Below are 21,248 nucleotides of genomic sequence, written 5' to 3'. Positions count from 1 at the left end.
AAATGCCAGTTCATAGTATGGGAAAAGGAAATTGCTTCCTTTCTATAGTTTTGCATATTTTTTTCTTTGCTTATCTTAGCTGCAGATATTTACATAAGCAATATTAATATCCTCTTTCACTGGGGAGCAAATTATTCATGCAGTTAACAGTACTTTCTGTCCTTCTGAAGTTTGCAGTTCCAATTCCATCAGGGTATAGCCATCTACCATTTAAACCTGCAATGAAACTCCGTTTAACTTTGTACACACGGGCTCGTATGCTGAGCTTGTATTTTAGTGTTGTTTCTGTGGTGGTTGTTGGTGTGTGGAGGGAGGAAGGCGATGCTCAATATTTCCAGTTGAGGGTGCACAAATCAATTCTGTGTTTCTGTCATTAAACATGAGCCATATCACAAACTATTCCAATATTTTCTTTAGAGTTAGTGCATTTTCCCTTTTTGGCATTCCCTTTTTTAGCAGTCTTGTTTGAGACTTATGAATGGGAAATTCAGTGAACGACTGGCTTTGTGTGTGAAGACTTCCCTCAAGTATTTTGCTCATGCAGCTGTTTTTCATGTTAGACAATGTGAGTTGTATTATAATTGAGCAGTGATTTCTGGATAATTAAGGTGGTCATCTGTCATCATTCTGCATGACCATACTTCTATATGTAATTTCATTTCTATTGCAGGGAGTCTGTTAAAATACCCTATTTTTTTTTTCCACCAATCCGTAAAACATCTCCCCCACATATTCAAAAGATGAAATGACATTTAAAATTTATTTATGTAGATCTTCTGCTATCTTTTGCACCTGTTATAACCATTAAATTCTATTGAACTTTCTACAGCTATTTTGATTTTTTTTTTTACTGTCTTACTGTTATGTCTTTGATGGTTTTACTGGGCACTTAACATGCAGCTGGTTAAAAAACATTAATGCAATGCTGATTTTTTTCCATTCTACCAAGAATGGAAAAGGCTAGGCATGTGGAGACCTAAAAGTGATTTTTCTCTACTATTGATTTTGTTCCAAAATCGATATCTAAGGAGTGACAAAGCCCTGAGTAAAGCAAATCTGCGAGTTCCTTTAAGGTTTTGCCTACTCTTACTGCTGTATGTGTATCTTGATTATCGTGTAGCTTGTTTTAAGATACTATTTCTATTTGCTAGGTATTGTGATGTGTATTTGTTTAGTACAATCAGTTTTGACAGTCAATCTGACATTGATTTCAGATTTCAGAAAGTGTTATTAATTTATGAGGTATATTCTGTTCTTCAGGAGAGGAGGAAGCAATGAGGTGTAGTCCTTTCATGTAGTCCAGTAGTTTCAGGGCTGCTTTACCCACAGAGAAAAAGGTGAAAATTTGCTTGGTTATTCAGCCTTTTCAAAGAATTCAAGCCTGGCTGGAAAAACTAGGCATTAGTTTTATTTTGGTGGATAATACTCCCTGTTATCTCGTTACTTTGTGGAATAGGACCACAGCCCACAGGAACTTAAGTAAATTGCAAGAGTGTTGTGGAGCTGACAAGCTGTTGCTTGGTAATTGCAAGGAAATTCTACTTGTCTTATATTCGTTATTTATTAGCCTCGTGTGATATGTGTTCCTATTTCGTGCAATATGGTGAGGATATTTCTACATAAATAAAGCAGCAAGAATGTCCTCCCTGTTACTGTCATGCCCTGATAAATGTCGGCTTAATCAATAAACAAGAACATATTTGAAGGATAGGGATCAATCTAGCTTTTAGCTTCTTTTAAAGTTGTGACATGTTGGTTTAAAATTATATTAGATTGTGGAAAAATAGATCCCTATTTTATTGCTCACTGCTTGGTATGACAGATCATTCGGTGAATAATGTCATGTCAGTCACAAATTAGTATTTAGACTTGCAAATTTTTGCTTGTCTCTCTTGTATTGCCATTTGGAGACCTTCAAGTTCTGGCAAGACTGTGCTTCATGAATAACATGACATGGGAAGTATCTAATATGCCAGGAATATTTTGATGCTTTGATTTTTCTTTCCTGTGACTCTTGAGTATCAACATTCTATTTTTCAGGGAACTATAAATTGAATCAATTTTACTCATTTGGCTTTGGAAACATTTCATACCCTTGAAACAAAGCAAAATCAGAGTGATGATAGAACTCCAAAATACAGTTCCTTTTTCTACTGCCCATCGGTGTGTTTTTAGCAGTTGGAAGGCATCATCCTGGTTCTGCTTATCTGCTTTTTGCCTTTGTTGTGGATTGTGGATGACAGTCGTCTGGGCACGAGCAGTAAATCGTACTTGCAGTAGGCACATTATGAGGTTTTTCACACAAAAATGCATTCTAAGGAGAACAGGACATTGAATATTATAAAAGCAATGGCCTTAAAAATGGTTCCGTAGTGTTCTTGAGCTGTTGTCAATCTGCCAAGGAGAAATGGTATTTTTATTTTAAAATATATTTTGCAATAGTCCTGCTGGTATCATCATCATCTGCGGGAATTTCAGCTGACAGTGTGAAATCAAATGTTACCCAAGAGAGACTTATATTTGTCCCTATGAGAGGTAATAACACATGTTCACAGCTGGATTTTACAATGGTTTCTATCTGTCAGAGCATTATTTTCACCACCTGTAACAAACCGATGCTACAGAGACACTCTGTTCTGCCCTCTATCAAATGCAGTCTGTCTTTTGATAAACCTCTGTCCAGGCTGAGGTAAACCAGACCTTAATTAGTATATCCTTATTTATATATTAGTGCAACATCTGCAACTACTTCACAGTACGTATTTTTAAGCTAGTGTGGAGGTTATAACTGGCCTAAGAAACATTTGTTATTTGAGTTTGGGAAAGGGCAAACTGGAAAAAAAGGACAAGCAAGGTATCACTCCAAGTTCTTACAGAGCTCTTTATCTCCGTGTTTCATCACATCAATGGCACTGAACATATGAATATGTTAGTATTTCTGTTCTATCTCTTAGATATTTGGTCTTCTGTCCTTTTTGTAAGTCTTAGTTTGAGATGTATCTAGATCGTGAAGGATAGTGTCATAGCCAGGAGGTCAGTAGAGCATAAAGCCTGGAAACATCAGTAATATTAGCTCTCGTAAATTTTGCACCACATCTTGAATACCCATTGCAGAATAATTATGAGAATATTGCAGCTTTTTATCTTTTTGTTTTTAAGGAAAGATTCTAGCCTTCAGTCCTTCTGATAGATATTTTTATTTTTTTCAAGTAGCACTTGCAAGTATAGAAATTAGAAAACAACAACAAAAAAAATAATCTCTGTATTTTAAAATATCAATATTTTAAAGCTAAATTATCCTTTTCATTAGCGGGGTGAGAGAGTATGTCGGAACCTCCACTCTGTGTGGTGAGGGGTACAATTTCATCTAAAGCCCAAAGAGGAGTTTTGTGTGAGACTGTCCTTGTTGGAAGAAGTGGGGGATGGAAAGAAAGAGGAAGAGGTGGATTAGGAAGAACCAAATTGCAAGGAAAAAAGTTCAGGTCAAGCCTTCTCACTTAGCTCGTCCCAGGTATCTCAGATATGCTTTGGGAAAAAAGAGAAAGTTGGGGAAAGTAACACTCAACCTCTGCCAAGATTATTTTTATCCCTAAATTAGTACTGTGGGATTTTTCTCCTTCAGCTCTTTATTATTTTCTCAACAAAAATATTTGAGGTTTTTTTTTGGAAACAGGATAATTGATTAGGAAGAGGCAGGAGGGAGACGGCTGCAGTCCCAGCACACAGGCATAGCTGATCATTACACTCTTAACAAGAGCTCTGAAATGAATTTTTGGTTTTCACGGGGGTTTACAGAGTACCTTCTCCTAAATGAGTGCAAAACTACTAAATGAAGTTTGTCACTAATGACTGCTTCAACCTATAAACAGTAGTATGTTCCTTTGAAAACTTACATTTGAGTATTTCAATTGGCTTCTCTGAGTTTGTCTCCCTAATATTTAACATTCAGAAAAAATCAGATGTGTTTTAGTTGAGCAATAAACTAAACTCTCATCTTTTTATCCTCAAAATTATTATAGACAGGAAGCAATTTAAAATACTTTCAACTATTGAAAAAGCACAACAGAGTTGTTAGAAATGCTCTGAGCAATTAAATCTCAAGTTCTGGGGAGGTGATTAAAAGAACAATTTGTCATTTGAAATGGATATGGCTAATGGGTATGTATTTAAATATTGCTTCCTAAAGCAGTTTCTTACTTGTCTGCATGCTTCCAGAGGACGAAAAATTTGATGGGAGCCCATACACTTTGAATGACACAGCTAGTCTGAAACAATTAGTTTAGAAATGTAATAAAGAGAAACTAATCCGTCATCCTGCACAGCTACAGGGGAAGCGAAATTGGGTTTTTATTCAGCGCTGGAACCCAAATGGAGAAAAGCATTTTGTTAGACTTTCCCCATTAGCATGTAGAATTTCTTTGGAGCAACAAGGAGCATTGAACCTGCCAGTTAAGGAGCACTTTTTGCATTACGGGGTCACATTCAGTTTGAAATTTAACATTAGCTAACAGTCAAATTCCACGTGTGATGGGAAATACAGGCCAGGCCACATTGCCAAGCTGCTTTTCCAGTGGATGTACTGGTTGGAAATGTGCTTAACATGAGTTTTTCAGTGATATTAATAAAGAAATAGTGCTGTGAGTCTTGAACATCTGTGTTTCCCAAGGATGAGCTTAGAAATGTTTGTTTTAATTACAATGGTGTGCTTTGCTTTTGAAAGTCTTAAAAAAACCTCCACAAATTGTCAAGTATAGAGGCAGACAGACCTGTTTTACATCACCAGAGCTTTGTCACCTGTGGCATCCATGCAGAGGTAACCAGCTAGTTTGTGTGATCACTACTTGGCCAGTCTGTGGCTGTTGGGTAGGTGGGGGAGCAGTCCAGAAAAATGTTATTCATGCTGCAGCTATGTTTAAGGAATTGCATCTCTTTTTACATCGTGCTAGCTCATTTCAAAATCAGAGAACGAGTGGACTCTTACCCTATTCCATTTAAAAATGAAAATTAGGTGTTAGCCTGAAGTAGGAACCTTGCAATTTCAGCTAAAACATTTCAATATTCTCATTAAATGTGCAGATTGAAATTGCGAGATATTACCTAGGTCTCTCGCACTGCTCCCAGTGGTTTGGGTTATTCCATACCCAGAAGCTGCATGGCTAATTACCTGCACCGCGTGCTGAAAATTGATCTTTGGTATTTTATCTACAAAATAATTCACCTTTTATGCCAAAAAGATTAATGGTATACATTAGTTTCAAATCAGAGAGTTTCTATTGTACTCTGGAATAAAACGAGTTTCTCAGGATACATTCTTCACTTTTTGGAGCTGGACTCCAATTCCCGTCATGCAATTTACATTTTGTATACACAAAAATAGCTTCAGCCAAAAGAGGAGAGTTATTCTGAAGGGTTCGGAGGGAATTTCAGAAGCATTTATACATCTCCAAGCTTTTTCCCTCCACGTTGGGAAAATGTCACAACTATTTTAACCAGATGCTCATTGTTTCACCGTACTCGTGGTGGCCATAATTCAAGCCCTATTATAGAGGTTTGCTTTGTAATTGTCACTCTTCCTAGATAGAAAATACTAACAAAAAGTAAACTACCAACCTACAGTTTATAGATAGACTGTACTCTGAAGTGTGACTGCAGCTTGTGTGAACAGCTAAAGACTTTTGCATTATTATCGGTGTAGCTACTTGCATGCCAACAGTTGAGGATGCTCCTCAGATACACACAGTCTGAGTTTTGTTTTTCCCAGCTGAGCTTACTTAAGACAATTTTTCAGTTTCTGAGCGTTTAATGTGCTCAAGAATATACCTTAAAACCCTGAAATGATGTGCAGTTTCTTTCCAATAAAATTCTAAAGAGTTTTTTATTGTCAAAACGGTATCAATTTTGACAGTGACACCTGAAGACATGACAATAACCAGTTTATGTACACATTGGAGGATCCCGTATGGGCGTACATAAGCACCTTGTCTTACGCCTACAGCACATAGATTTTTATTTGTGAAGAGCCTTTAACGTTTGCCAAAAAAAATGAAAGATGCGATTTATTTTATGGCAGAGATAAAGTATTACCTTTATTTTTTTCCTTGTTTTTGGCTGAAGTGCAGGCACCAAGGATAGCCTGGCAGCTGGCTGTGCTGGCTTGCCAAAGGAAGGATGGACTCCTGAGGCAGTGAACCAAGTGAAATAAAGCAGCCAGAGTTTGTCCAAGTGAGAAAGGAAAAGCAGTAAATGAGAAGTTTGAAGGTAGTGCATGTAAGATAAAATCCACTGTAGCCCCTGGGGGCACTCACATCGTACAGTGCCCTAAACCCACAGCGGTGCGGTCCTCTCAGGATTAAGCTGCAGTGAGCTGAGGATGGTTTACGTGTAGGTGAAGAGCATCCTCTGGGAGTTCAATGCAGTTTACCTCGTGCAAATTAATATCCTACATTTAAATCCATTGTTTGCCCTTTCCCAGGAGTTCCTGTGCAGACAGCTGTACAGAGGGGTCTCCAAAACTGTTGACAAATGGACATTTCTGTGTGAGTGCCCCACAAAACCGTACCTGCTTGCTTCGTGTCTGTGCCGTGAGCTTCCTCCTGCCTGAGTGATGCTCATCCACAAAGCGGGAGGCTTTTCTCCAGTTTCTGTCATTTCTTCACGATTTGAGCTGGAACTGGGCCAAATGATGAACTAATTGGTTTCTTTCTTAATTATAGAACCTGTCATTATCCTCTCAAAATCGGTGTTACTTTTCCATTACTTTTACTTTTAACTCTAAGGTAGATAACTCAAAATAGCTGCTTGTTACAAATTTCCATGTCTTCAATTGCAGTTTCTGTCACTGCTGAATTTTCTCTGATTACTTTCTTGCAAACAGTTTTTTTTAAAGCCCTGTATACCATCTCGCAGGTTAGGCAGAGTGCCAGTTGAGGAGAGAAAACGCGAGGATGTTTCAGCTTCCCGTTATATCTTTAGGACAGAACATTGTAAAATCTGAATTGGAGAACTGTATGAAATCATATTGATTTGGATATCAATGATTGACATGAAACTTATCTTTTTAAAAAAAAAAAAAAACCAAACAGAATATAAACCCTATAACTTGTTTAGTCAGCTTGATGCACTCCAAATCAAATATTTTAATTTATTGTCAGGATTATTTATGGAAACATCCACTTCACCAACTGAAATCCAGTCACTTTGGACATAAGTTTAAATCTGTTTCAGAACAATTTTGACTATTTTAGAAATTCCAGTTAGGTGTGAATTATGGGGCTAGCGGATACATATTAAGCAGATCTGTAGGAGTGATGGTCCAGAACAAAAGGCACAAGAGTTGGTGGGGAATTACAAGCAGAGACCTTCAGAATTTGTGCATTTAGTGCATACAATAAGCATAGTGAATTATCCTTCTTTTTTCAGTCATAGGTCTATATGCCTTTTTTTTGTGTGTGTGTGTACTTTTGCTGACTTCCTGAATTCATTTATAGTTTGGGCTTCCTGCAGCTACTGTTGTCTCAAATTCTATTTGCAAGAAATAAAATTGTCCTGGTTTCTTTCCATGGTCTCACTGATGTATTGCAGCCTCTTTGAGGAAATGTATGAATTAAAAGCCATATTTTTCAAAACTGTTTACGCAAGTTTAAGGCTTAACTTTGAACTAGTGAAAAACTACTAATTGTGTGGTTTTTACTCCTTTATGTTTCTTTAGCAGCATTAAATTTTGTTTACATAGGAAGTGAAAATAAGTTTTTCAAGACTTGTAGATGGCAGGAAATGGCCATGGAAGACCTTAAAGACTATGCAGAGTTATTTGTTGAGTTTTGTAAAAATTTAAGTTTAAAAATGACAGGCAATTTTATGAGCAGTGTTTAATTGAACACTCAGGCATACAAGGTGCGTAGAACAGTCTGAGCATACTGAGTGTGTTGTGGCTTGTAAACCACACCGTAAATAATAATCAAATAATGCAAAAGAAAGAAGAGAAGCCAACCAAGATGTAGTAAACAAATAAAAATTGAGTAATAACTGTAATTTCCAATACCCTATCCATGTATGGTGGCCAGATAAGGAAAAAATGCATTGGAAAGCAGAGGCTTAGATCTCCAAGGAAGCCCGGGAGAGACATATTACTTCCATTTGTAACAGAAAATCAACTGAAAACTTGGAATTGACAGAAAGGAAGTGAGTTTCTGTCCCTCGAGGTGCCCCAGGATCAGCAACAGGCAAATGGTGTAAACAAAATAAATCTCAGAACAAGTTGTTTAATATGATTTTTTTTTTTTTAAATAAGAATACAATTTTGTAAAGTACAATAAATATAAAATGAGATATGGCTGTGGGCACTGGTAAAGAAACACCCTGCTCCTTTTTCAAGAGAGTTAATGAAAATAGATGTTGAATGGGAAATTAAGTTTCCAGGAGTGCTTATTCCTAGGCTGTTGAAGGATCCAATTAAACAGGAATACACTTTGTGTGGCTTTCATAATCATAATGACTGATTTCAATGAGTTTACTCTTGGCTTAACCCAATGTAATAGGAACAAAATCAAGCTGCTTGTTTTCCTGCTGTGTATCCCAATCTGTCTGTCCCCTTTGAATGTTTTGAATAATGTCTCTTTCCTTTTTCTTTTTTTTTTTTTTAATAATAAAATAATATTTTTGAGCTGAGGAAAACAAGTAGCTCAATCAATACCAGAACCAATAAAGCCTGGCCTCCCCTACTTTTATGTTTTCTGGATGTTTGAATTTGATGTAGAGCTGAAAATGTAAATTTTTTTTTTTTTTTTAGAGTTCCTAATTGGTACCTAATTTCATCTGCAGCCTTTCCCTCAGCCTTGTGGTCGCTGTCTTCATCCAGCTCCTCTGTAGAAGCAGCATTATGCTTTATTTTCCAGTCTTTCCCATTTAGCAAGACCATACCATCTTTGCTCTCAAAGAGGCCATAGTCCCCTTCAGACTCTTCAGGTGTACTCTTTTTTTTTTTCCTGTTTTAAAATAATTTTTAATTTTATTTTTTCTGTTTAGAGTGGCTTGCTCAACAAGCCCTCTCCATTCAGCAGCAAACCACTGCCAGCTGCTTCTTGGTATTTTTGTTGCATTTCCAAATGTGACAAAAGTTTAACTCTAGAGAAAATCCGTGTGACTGTTAATTGTTCACACGCACCACCCTCACAAAATTGTGTTAATGGAAGAAGTTTAAATATTGATAGAAGAAAATTAAATGCAATTATAAGCCATTTCATTTGATGCCCTTTTTGCATTAGGCATTGCATAAATATTTTAATAATTTAATTTATTGAATGTTTTTTTCATCTGCACAATCTTACCTTGTGTTAAATTGTCCTGTTGGCTTGGTGCCTTCCTGGCTGTACATTCATACTTAACGGTGAGGATTAGGAAAATGCCTGCTCTCCGTTTCATGACTGCATCCAAATTTATGCACTTTCAAATTAAACCCGTGCAAAAAGGGCTGATTTCCATTTGGTAGGGGCAGTGCAAATGCTACAAGATATTTGAACATGAAGACAGGTCGATCAAGCTGTAATCGTCTCTAATTAGCACTTGCAGAAGCTGTAATCTTTTTATAAACTTTCAACTGAGCGGCACTTGGGTGAAAAATTATTTCTTGCCTGGAAAGCTATTAAAAATTAATTTCCTTTGATTCTGTTGGATATGAATGAAACAAGCACATGGTCTTGCACAGGAAGAGGCTTTTGCCAGTTAAAATTGGACACACAGAGCTCAGAGTGGTTTTCAAAAAAAAAAAAAAACAAATTGTAATGCAGGTTTTGCCAAATCTCTTAGTTTATCTTCTGAAGCGTGGTTTTCCTTTCAAGTGACCATAATGAACGGTAGCGAAGGCTACTTTGCCTTTTCATACAGAGATTTTTTTTTTTAATGGAATTTTTATAGATTTTTGTATCGAAAAAAAAAACTAGCTTTGCTGCGTGGTGAGCCCTACTGGGAATTTTATGCTGCTTTTGGCATTCCTTTCGCTTGCATAGACCTGCGCTGTTTCTATCCGCTAAGTATCAAGCGGAGTGGTTAAGTAGCTACTGAATGAATCATGTTTCCATTTTAGCAACGTTTGGTCTCATTTTTGCTGTCCACTCCTCTTTCCATGCATATTAAGCCTTTAAAAAAAAAAGTAGATAAAAAAATTATCCATATGTAAAGCACTTTGAATTCCTTTCACCTCTTTCTTCTGCTGGAGGAGATATGGCCTTGGTGGAAAAAAAAAGGTTAGTTTTGTCATCTTTTGGTTTTGCTTGTTTCTGGTACCTTTAGATTTATTTTTGTCCATCATTGCCTCTCTGGTATTGTATGTTACATAATACAGTGTTATATATGATGCAATATTGAAAACAGTCATAAAATGAACTGATCTTTGAAGGAAAAAAAAAGTTGAACACCTACCAAGCATCTTTACTTCTCTTTTATTACCAATTAGAATTGTCATTTGCTTGGATCTTCAATGAATATCCATCGTTTGTACAAGAGGACAGTCGTCGATTTGTGTCTCAAGAGACTGGCCACCTCTACATCGCCAAAGTTGAGCCGTCAGATGTAGGAAATTACACCTGCGTTGTAACCAGCACTGCGACCAAGAGCCAGGTCCTCGGGTCGCCAACTCCTCTGGTGCTGCGCACAGATGGTATGGCTTCCCATCATCAATGACTAACACATCTAGTCACCAGGGAACATTTCTGCCTCTTACAGTGTAACCTTTCATGCAGTCCGAGGATATTGGTTGCTTTATAAGAAGATAAACTATTTTGTTTACGTGTTCCTCTTCCTCTCCTGTGTCTGCCAGTGGTTTCACTGGAAGGTCCTCATGCTTGCCTTTCTGAATGGAGTGTGAGAAATTGATTTTGAATTTAATGTGATGTAATGTTAAAGAAAGAAAAAAGGCTTTAAGACTTACAAATTATGTTTCAATTGTCTCATATAGGTGTGATGGGAGAATATGAACCCAAAATAGAAGTTCAGTTTCCTGAGACACTTCCTGCAGCTAAAGGCTCAACCGTGAAGCTCGAATGCTTTGCGCTAGGAAAGTAAGTTTTTGACTTTGCCCAGACTGAAAGTACATTAGCGTTCACGTGCACAGCAGGGTGGGGTTCTGGCAGTTATGTTGGTGGTGTTTTCCAAAGACCTGTTTTTGACCATCACAATTACTGCCTTGGAATAAGGCAAAGATTCTTGGAGTTATATTTGGGTTTGTTTAGAATTAAAATGTGTATGTTTGCAACATAGGAATTTGCATTTCATTTCAAATTATCTTGAATAAGACCAGTGCAGTTTTGCATATATCCTTTGACCTAGCTCTGCTTCCTCTGTGTAGAAGAAACTGTTGTTGAAGTCAGCGAGAATTTTATCTGAATTTTACTGTTAAATGTACTTGATGCTTTCATAATATTGTTCTTCCTTTATAGCTGAAATGAAGATTAAAATGCGTTCCTCTTCTGAATGATATTTCACACACAGTTGATATCTTTTCTCTTTCTTAAATGATCTGAGAAAGCATTTATGTTTCTGTAAATGTATTTACTTACCACTTTGTGGTTTATTTTCAGACAGCTTTGTCAGGTGTTCATAATTTTAAGTGCAAGATTGATAACTTAGTCACATGCTATTACTGTGGTTCCCTGGCTTGGCGAATGAAAGTTTGAAAACCGGAGAATGAACGGCTGTTCGAGGATGGGAATGTCAAAAAAACTGCCTTGATTCTACTTCCATGGAAGTCGCTGGTAAATCTCACCTGTCTTCAGGGGAGGCCAGGGCTGATTTACAAGAAATTTTATAATCATTGGAGGTTTACACAGATATTCATGAAAAATTTGGAACCACAGATAATAGCATGAACAGAACATGCGAATCAGTTGCCATAGTGTCTGACCATGTGTCATATACAGTATGAATACCGCTTTTAATGCGAGCTTTTAGTCACTTCTGACTTCTAATGTGTATTAGTTTATCTGATTTTGACAATGAAGTACTTTAAGCAAAGCTGTTTAAAATCCCATTACCTTATTTTTAGCCCTGTGCCTCAGATTAACTGGAGAAGAACTGATGGTCTGCCATTCCCAAGTAAAATAAAGCTGAGGAAATCCAATGGCGTGATTGAAATACCTAATTTCCAGCAAGAGGATGCAGGACTTTATGAATGCATTACTGAAAACTCACGAGGAAAAAACATTGCAAGAGGCCGGCTCACTTACTATGGTAGGAAACTTTCTCTTTCCCGCCTGTCTTTACACATGGAATTGAAACCACTCTAGGGTACTTCGGGGTTTCCAGCTTCTGTACGACCATCAAGCACTTGTACTTTAAAATCCATTGCGTCGTAACTACTTGCAGAGAATGCAGAAAAACCTGCACCAGGTTTTTGCATAACATTTCTAATAAATGTGTAGGCTCGAAAGGGTTGCTAAGAGTAGTGTAGAAATTGCTTGTGCTTATTTTTCTATGATGGAAAAACTTTTTTTTTTTTTTTACCACTTCTTACTAGTCCATTGTTGAAACATTAGATTTTCAATCAATTTGGTTTATTTGGGGCCTCACATTCACAGGAAATGCAAATTTTATCTTACTTTAGGAAAAAATTACTGATGGATAGTGTCAATCCTTTGCTTTCAAAAAGGCCAATTTTATTTTAAAATGAGTAAATAAATGAAAAAATATAATCCAGCATAGGAAATGAAATAATAGGAAGTTTATTAGCTGGAAAACAGTCTCTTGTGAATTTAAGGCTATAGAATGAAATGAATATTAGTAAAGCACACTGGTGGTGGTTTAAAGCTAGTGATTTGCAACCAAGTGGTAATTGACAATTTTTTTTAAAGCCAGATCTCAGCAAATATAATTTTCTTTAGGTAAATGGCAATTTAAAGAGTGTTTCAGATTGTGCTTTGGAATGCTATTCCTCATGTAGGAAACTTGAGGAAAGTTTTTTTTTAAGTTGTATGAAGAAGCATAGAGCATAGCTATTGCGCAGCTTTGAGCAAATACTCTTTCCATTTACTACTTCTTTATGGGAAACTGCTGTTTACTAGAATGCAGACTGCTCCAACGTTGGTTTTTGTTGATGAAGATTTTAATTTAAGACACAATAGGTTTTATAAGGAGGAAGGAAAAGAGACTTCTTCCCCTTGCCAATTTCTAAATTAATAGTTACGCTGAAACAATGCCCCATCACTGGAAATGTTCAAGGTTAGGTTGGACAGGGGGCTCTGAGGAACCTGAATTTTCCATGTACTAGCAATAGTTACGACTTTTTGAGAAATCCTATGAATAACATAAGGCAAAAAAAAAAAAAAATCTAAGATGCTTCATCTGCCAGTGTCACCTGTCATTCCAAACTTGGCATTACGCATCTGATTTTATAAAGTGACTTTTATTTGCTACTTAAACGTTTCAACAAATTGTGGTTTGTACCTCAGTTTGGCTCAGTATTCCTACTCCAGTTTTAAATCAGGGCCGTTGTGAGGCATGTCAAGGTAAACTGCATACAAAATGGAGTAGATCTGTTTGTTAGTCCTTGTAATGTCATTACGACAGTGGGTAATCCTGAGATATTCGAGCTGCTTCCCAAGTTTTGTTTTGCTCATTAAAGAGCACAGAGCTGAAATCAAGGATGTTGCTAATCAATAAAAGCAAGTTGCAGTTCTGTGACAAGTAAATCGGTGTGAACGTTTTCATTGCAAATCGAGAAAGGAATTAGAACCTTCAGATAGAGTTCATGTTCCAGTATAAAGGTCTGCCCGTATTAGGTTCATCCCTAATCTGGGTGCTTACCCTAAAAAGAATGAGACCTGTAACGACATTAGTGGCACTCCAACTGTTTCATTTCATTTGTTCTGCTTAATGAAACCCGTTCTGCAGAATTAAGTAGATTTAAGTAGTCTGTCTTACTTTGTTACTTGGTTTGTTGTTGCAAATAGATTTCCAACAAGCCTGTGTTCGGAATAGGATCATTTTAACGCTTTTAAGTAATTTGAAGGATTTTAATTCTGTTTGTAGATTGATAGTGTTCTATAACTGAAGATAGTATCTTCTGATGGCTTGCTGCTGCATCTGATCTCAAAGCTCAGAAATCTGTCTGGTAAAGAAGTCTAACCATATGCTACTCAATCTTCCAAGAAAAGATCAATATTTAAGGAAGTTATTCTAAAGCAGATAAGGATTTGAGGGAAATTAATACAATATACCAAAGATTTAGAATAAAAAACATCCATCTGCCAGAAAGTACCAACGCTAGCAAAGGTGACTCAGATCTGTGTGGTGATGTTAGTGGATATTAGCTGCTGTTAAAACATTTTATTGGTGGAAGTGTAAGACGTGTCTGCTGATCATATATAGAAAAGTGTACGCATTACAAATGGCCAAATTCCTTTTAATTCAACAGTAAAAAGATATATTTTTCTCTTCTCAGAAGAGCAAAACACATTTCGGCTTATCCAAGGAAGACTACAAGAAGAATTGGGGATAAAATTTTCCAAATTGTCTTAGTGAAATAATGTGGAAGAAAAATCTCCTTGGGGAAAAAAAAATAGACAAAACTTTTCCAATTCATTGAAAATAGTTTTTCCTTTCTCTGCAGGCTTTAAAGACTTTTTTTTTAAATGAAACATAAAGCTAGTCCTAAACAAAAGCTTTAAACATTTCATCACTCTGCTGTGAAGTGAAATGCTCTTGTTCTCCAGCTTTGAAAACTGGGTCTTTCAGTGCACAGATGGTTTGATTAGAAAAAAAAACAAACAAAACCAAAGTTATGTTTTCTGTGCTATCCTACTTCTACTTTCAATGATGAATTATAGTCTTGAAACCACAAAGTACTTGAACCTAGGCTTAACTTTAATTGTATCCATAGTAATTTTCTCAAGAATGCTTATAAATTTGGTTTAGTAATTCTGTGCACATCCGTAATTCTCTTTACAAAAAAAAATAAAATTAGTCTGTTTTTTTTCTAATTTCATAGTGGGTTTTAAATATAAGTCTCAACCCATAGTTGAAGTTGATAATTAAAACAGATACTCTAAAACAGATGCTTTGTGTTCTTTCATAACATTACTAATGGGTTATTAATCTTCCTTTTTTTCTCATGAAGGATTTTCCCAAGAAAAGCACACTATCAAATGTTCAGGTTTTTGTCCTTTGTACAGTTCCAACATTTGTTTAATGCCAGTTTTCTCCTCAGGGGAGTTCAGAATGTGCTAAAAATAGGACAAGATTATCTAACTTCAATTTCATATAAAGCCTGAATATATAAATAATTTGCTTTCATTTCATTAGTACATTCCTTTGTGATTGCTATTAGCCCTTTCCGTAAAGAGATAATAGAAGAAGAAAGAATCCATGGGACGTTTCATGGCATGGAAAAATCAGAAGAGATGAAACAATTACATTTTTGTATTTCAAGATACAATTAAACGTGTAACATGGTAGAGATAGGTGAAGCAATTAATTTAAAGTATAATTGAAGAAAATATATTCTTAATGAGCACATGCTAACTAGTTGGAACTCATGCTTGACAGTACCAAGGTAAAATGTTTAACAAGGAGAAGAAATTCTGCTGCTGTTCACCTCTTGCTCTTTAGTCGTCGTCTGTGATAGCAAAGGCAAACCCCCTGGTAATACACAGGCTCTATATAATTTTTTAGTATTTAAAAAAATACTTGTATATTTCTTTTAATTTCTTTGGTAATAAGGTACCACCAAAATTGTACTGAAACTAAATGACTAAATAATACCAAGGAGTGACTGAGTTTGATCAGCCTAGAGTTTGATTGTCAATGCTGTTGAATAATTTATTTACCTTGCTACAGAGACAAATTGTTAATTTTTTTTACATCCTAAAACTTTCCCCAGTGGTGTAGCAATTACCTGTTCTTCAGAGCATTTTTATTTTTGAATGGAACTCAAATAGTGGACATCTTCGGGATGTATTAGGTGCTTCTCTAGGCCCAGTTGTTTTATCAGAAAAAAAAGTTATTCATGCTTAAAGTCACCTGGAGTTTTGAGATAAAATAAGCTTCATCACTGTTGGAGGAATCAGTATGAGTGTCATAGCCTGACTTTCAGATATACTACCTAGAAAAATGAAGGTTACAGTTTCTGGTATTTTTTTTTCCCTATATGCTTCATAGCTGCTTTCTCTTGAACTAGGGAAAGTTCCTTTTGACTCTGATTTATTGCCCAACTGCTGAGCTATCCAAGGATATTTTCAAAGGAGATTTTCCAACCTAGCTTTCATGGTCCGAATTTCAAAGTAAAGATATGTGTATAAGCAGACTGCATCTTACATGCAAGCGCCAATTAGGGACTGTTCTGGAAGATCTTCCCGTAGTCTTCTGCCTCCTTCATGCTATTCCTATGGCTTACAGAAATAAAAGGAGATTTTTATTGGAATCTCCTACTCTGAAGGAAATATTATCTAGAAATATGTGTTGACATGCCTCGTGCATGGTACTCCACAAATTAGCATAGCTTCTGAAAAGTGTCGGCTTCTTCAGCCATTGCTTCCAACAGCTTCGTCGCAGTCACTCATTGCAGTTGGTCTTCGTTCACATCAGCACCCAGAACTGTCACGCAAAGTGTTTCTTAAAAGTCTACAAAAAATGGTTCTGCCTTTCCTTGTGGCCTACAGGGATTCCCTAGAGTGTAATGAAGCAACAGTTGTTTTCTTCAGGAAAACTGGCCTAATTAGCTGGAAGAAAAGGGTGATCGTAGCCACCAAAAAAAAAAAAAAGATGACCGAGTCTTCTCACTGGAATAAATTTTATGAAGCTTTGCACTTGTATCAGTTCTTGCCTGGGGGACCATGAGTGTTGCAAGGAATATTTTAGGCAAAAGCAACTGAAGCAAAATATAGGCTGGTACTTTTCCAAGTGACTGACCATAAGGGTGACGGCTAACCTTCTTTAGAAAATCAGTTACCTACAAGTATTTCATCCTGAGGGAACTTTATATGAATCTTTCATGAAGACTGCACAGCAAGTTCCTAGGAATTCTTAATATTATCACACAACATGGATTCAAACTGCACTACAAACTCCCATTAACATTAACTTCCAGCCTCTCAACTTACAGGACATTGTCTTTTTTCATCTCAATGAAAATACATTGCCTGCTTACCAGTTCCTAGATTAAGGAAAGAAGGGGTAGTGTCTCCTCAGGAAGATTTAAGTTGTAGACCAAGCCAATGCAGTAGCTCCATGAGAATGAGGCTTTGCGACCAAGTCGTTGGTCTTCCTTCAGGAGCACAGATGTGGCAGTGGTGGTGGAACCAGATGTTCTAAGCAGGTAACATTTGGCTAACAGTGACTAGACCTCAAGAGGAATAAAGCTGCATATTCCAAATAATTTAGGTGCAGTCAGGCAGAGCTCCACAAGAAGGGCAGTGCTGGGACTGGAAAGTCACACTTATGTTTGGAGAGGGTATGCAGATCTACTAATTCATCACTTTCTGTCTGCACTTTTCTCAGCTGCTGCACCATGGGCCACCTTTACCTTGGCCAGGATTCAGAGTATTCCATGGAATATTCCCAGCTGGAATTGTCCCCGTTTAGCTGCCTTTTTGATTTTGAACTGGCTACTTGAATTGTTCTTTTTCAAAGAGTTTCTACTACTTTTAAAGCCTTTTTTAATGACTTTGAGATGTGGCAGATTGAAAAGGGTTTTTTCTTTCTGCTGAATTACTTCATCAGTAATTTGAAGTGAAAAAGAGCCTTCCTCAAGAAAACAACTGAAGTGTACATCAACACTCTCCTGAGAAGCACCATAAATTTCTCATATTGTGGCCTAGGAAGCTTTGTTCTGTTCATTTGGGTTTTGAGTGGTTGTCTTGCTCCTATGCTTCCCAAAAAGACTTAGTTTATCATGTCTACCATGGAGACTTGAGAAACCCTCCTATGGAGACTGTACAACATGAAGAGTCCTAAAATGAAGATTTATAGTGTAGACAATGTTTTTCTTATTAATGGAATTGAATCCAAGATCTTGAACTTGAAAACAGACTACATTTAATCTACTTTCACATGGAGACAGGCAGCAGATGTGAAATACTGCACATGTGTGGATCCATCAATAATTCAGGCACTGCTGGTTGTTGCATGAATATTTAGGTACGTGAAGTGCAGGAAGCATGCCGACATGGAGTCCTGAGCTTTCATCCCCTTGACGCATGTGGGGTGAATATGTCAAATGACAATGTGAGCTAGAGCAACAGCTCTTTCTTGAACTTCAGTGTTGTGACATTAACTTTCAGGATTTAACCAAAATTAATACCAGTAAGATAGTACATTTGTCTGACCTGTCTTTTAGAGCTGACCTTGATAAAGAGAGTGTAAAAAATATATCATCCCCAAATCAGTGAAAGGTATTGGCCCTCGTGGGGTATAAGGGATGTGAAAAACAAAAGAAATAACAGGTTTTGCTGTCAGGAAATACTGGTTGAATTCCAAACGCCCCTACATTCATATCTCAATGAATACATTGTGATAAGTTCTTCTGTCAGAAGTTAAACCTGAGTTATTTATACATGAAATATATATAGTTTTAATCCTTGTTACCGTAAAACTGTAGTACTGTAAGTGATCACGTTGCAATCCTATCACTGTATTGCAGAACATAGAATGGAGAGAGAATTTGTAGGCTAGAAAAGAATGGATCATTATAAATGAAATAGATACCGACCCTCATCCAGATGTTGGTCTGCTGGTCTTGTGCCTGTGGCAATGGGACAGGCTCAGCGCTCAGCTGCAGACTTCCCCTGTGGCCACAGGCAAGTCAGTCAGTCCCCTGCTCCAAATTAATTGCTGGTGGAACTCCAGTGTCGTAGGAAGTGCAACGGGAATAATCTGACCTTGTGAACTGCCAAAGCTCATCTGTAAAATAACGGTGTTTTCCTTTAGCACCGGGTACTTGTCTTTTTATTTTTTTTTTTCCTAGTTGTTTTGATATGAGAATGCTGTGAGAGTTTCCTAAATTAACAATTTAGGAAATCTTTAAGGTAAGCAAATTGACTCCAGAAAATGCCTTTGCCCTTAGCTGTATATTTGCAGTCAATTTTCATCCTATCCGTTTTCTCCATATGCAATGTCCAGAATTTATCTTTTCTCAGGGAAAGAGCATATATTGATATGATAAACTTCTTAGTAAATTAAATAAATTCAAAGAAAATTCACATGAATTAACTATAAAACCAGTGTTGTGCTGTTGTGTGAAATAGCACTAAAGGATTAAACTACTCTTGTCTTTCCTGCAGTGATGTTTATTTGCCAAGTGAGCCATATTTTTACCCTATGAAAGCTGTAACAGTTGTCTTAAACTGTATCTTTACAGTTTAAATAATATTTTAGATAATTCTGAAGGATGAATGGTATTACATCAACATTTTGTTCAAAAAGTGGTGCTGTTTATGGACTTCCTTAAGGCCATGTTCTGGTTTCCATCACTCGAATGCGGTGCTGTGCTGTGACTAATGCTCTCAAAACCAGTCTCGTATATCCATGTATTCATCCAGTTAAGTACTGACTAGAATTAGAAAACAATTAAAATGGTATTTAGAACTAAGACCAACATACAATTACTTTTTTTTTTTTTTTTTTTTTTAGGACTTAAAGGATTCTGTTCAGTATTAACTCAATGATTTAGCTGCATCAATTATTTCATTCCAGTATCACCACTTATTTCTGTATCTTACATTTTCCTCAATGTCAAAGCTGTGCTGTTTAATCATTAGTGATTTTAATACCGGTTTCACTAGTTCAGCTTTAGTGATCTGTAATCTCAATTTTCTTTCGGCTTACTGCTTGTAATAAAAATGTATAAAAGGAAGAGTGAGTAATTTCTTTCATTAGGGGGCTTGAAGCAGAAGCAGTGAGAATCTCTGGTGGTACAAATCAGTCCACACAGAGAACTGATGAGCGCTGTGCTAATTAACCCTTTGAGTCTCGGATGGAACAATAACTGGTTAGGGTCTTCATTGTTGATGTGTATTTCATCTGCAGCAAAACCTCACTGGATCCAGACAATAAAAGATACTGAAGTTGCTGTGGAGGACACGTTATACTGGGATTGCAGAGCAAGCGGGAAGCCCAAACCATCGTATAGGTGGCTGAAGAATGGAGAGCAGCTGTCAACAGAGGTAACATTCTCTTCTGAAAAATATGATGCTGTGTAAAAATAGTACTTCATATAACTGTGAGAAATTGCAAAAGTCCATGTATTTAGTTAAGGGAAATATTTGGTACTGTTTTTCATATGTTTATCCAGAGCATCCAGATGGAAAATTCAAGAGCTGCAATACCAGAAATACAAAGACCAATTATGTTGTACAAAAATATCCCAGCTGAAAGGAGATTTAAAAGCAATGATAGGACCATAGAAATAAGTATATAAGGAAACACTGGAGTTATACATTAAGAACCATAAATGAGGGATAGAGAACTTAAATGACTTTGTTTTACTTGCTATTGGCATTTCATTAAAGGTAGTAAGAAAACATATTCAAACTTCTTGAGGGGGGAAAAAAAAGGCAAAAATCCTAAAAATTCATAGGTCACCATTACTTGATGCAAAGAGTGAAATATAAACAGCAATGTAACATCGGTATTTTCTTTAATACAATTGTTAAAGTAAATTAATGGAAAGTAATGTATTTAGTGAGAGGACAAAGATGTTATACTTAGGTGAGATACTTGGTCTACCAGATCAGGAAGGCAGAAAAGCATCTGATACCCATACCGATTTTAAATCTCACTGCCTAATTGAGAAAGCTGCCCTGTTCAGGTAATCAGAAATATAAACTACAGGCAATGGCCCATTGCAAGAAGATGTTTTGCCCTTGGCCAACACATTCTGCTCGGTGTTGGCACTCACAGTTGAAGAAGAGTGAGCAACTGCTCAAGTGAGTGCCGTGGATGGCTATGAAAAATTATCTAAGCACTGAAAAGCATTTCTTACCATTCAGTGTTACGTGCTCGCTAAAAGGAATGGTAGCGTTGTGTGGACAGGTTAAATCAGAGTACAAAATTTCATTTCAGTGATTTAAAAGCTTTGTTACGATATCACACAAAGTCACTGAGGTAACGTGATTTTTTTTTTTTTTTACCTCGGTAAGTACACAAATACCTTCTCTTGTTCAGTCTTCCCATTTCTCCACTTTTGAGCACTGGTGTCCGGCCTTTTGGTGTGGTGTCAGGGCATAAGTGTGACTGACTTTGGAAATATTTAAGGACTGTAAACT

The 21,248-nt window shown here is 36.7% G+C and overlaps 1 protein-coding gene across 1 annotated transcript in view; it reads left to right on the top strand.

The window, feature by feature from the left end:
- Positions 1-21,248, top strand: part of CNTN3 (contactin 3) — a 104,923-nt gene that overhangs the window by 55,264 nt on the left and 28,411 nt on the right. The window contains exons 4-7 of the mRNA XM_086755611.1: positions 10,451-10,654; positions 10,952-11,054; positions 12,038-12,222; positions 20,011-20,147. Coding sequence (XP_086611737.1) covers positions 10,451-10,654; positions 10,952-11,054; positions 12,038-12,222; positions 20,011-20,147 — 629 coding nt within the window. The remainder of the gene's footprint in view (positions 1-10,450; positions 10,655-10,951; positions 11,055-12,037; positions 12,223-20,010; positions 20,148-21,248) is intronic.

Source organism: Chlamydotis macqueenii, chromosome 10 (assembly GCF_036417535.1).
Source record: "Chlamydotis macqueenii isolate bChlMac1 chromosome 10, bChlMac1.mat, whole genome shotgun sequence".
NCBI lineage: Eukaryota > Metazoa > Chordata > Aves > Otidiformes > Otididae > Chlamydotis > Chlamydotis macqueenii.
The sequence above is the reverse complement of the archived record's forward strand: the minus strand, read 5'-3'. Positions and strand labels throughout refer to the sequence as shown.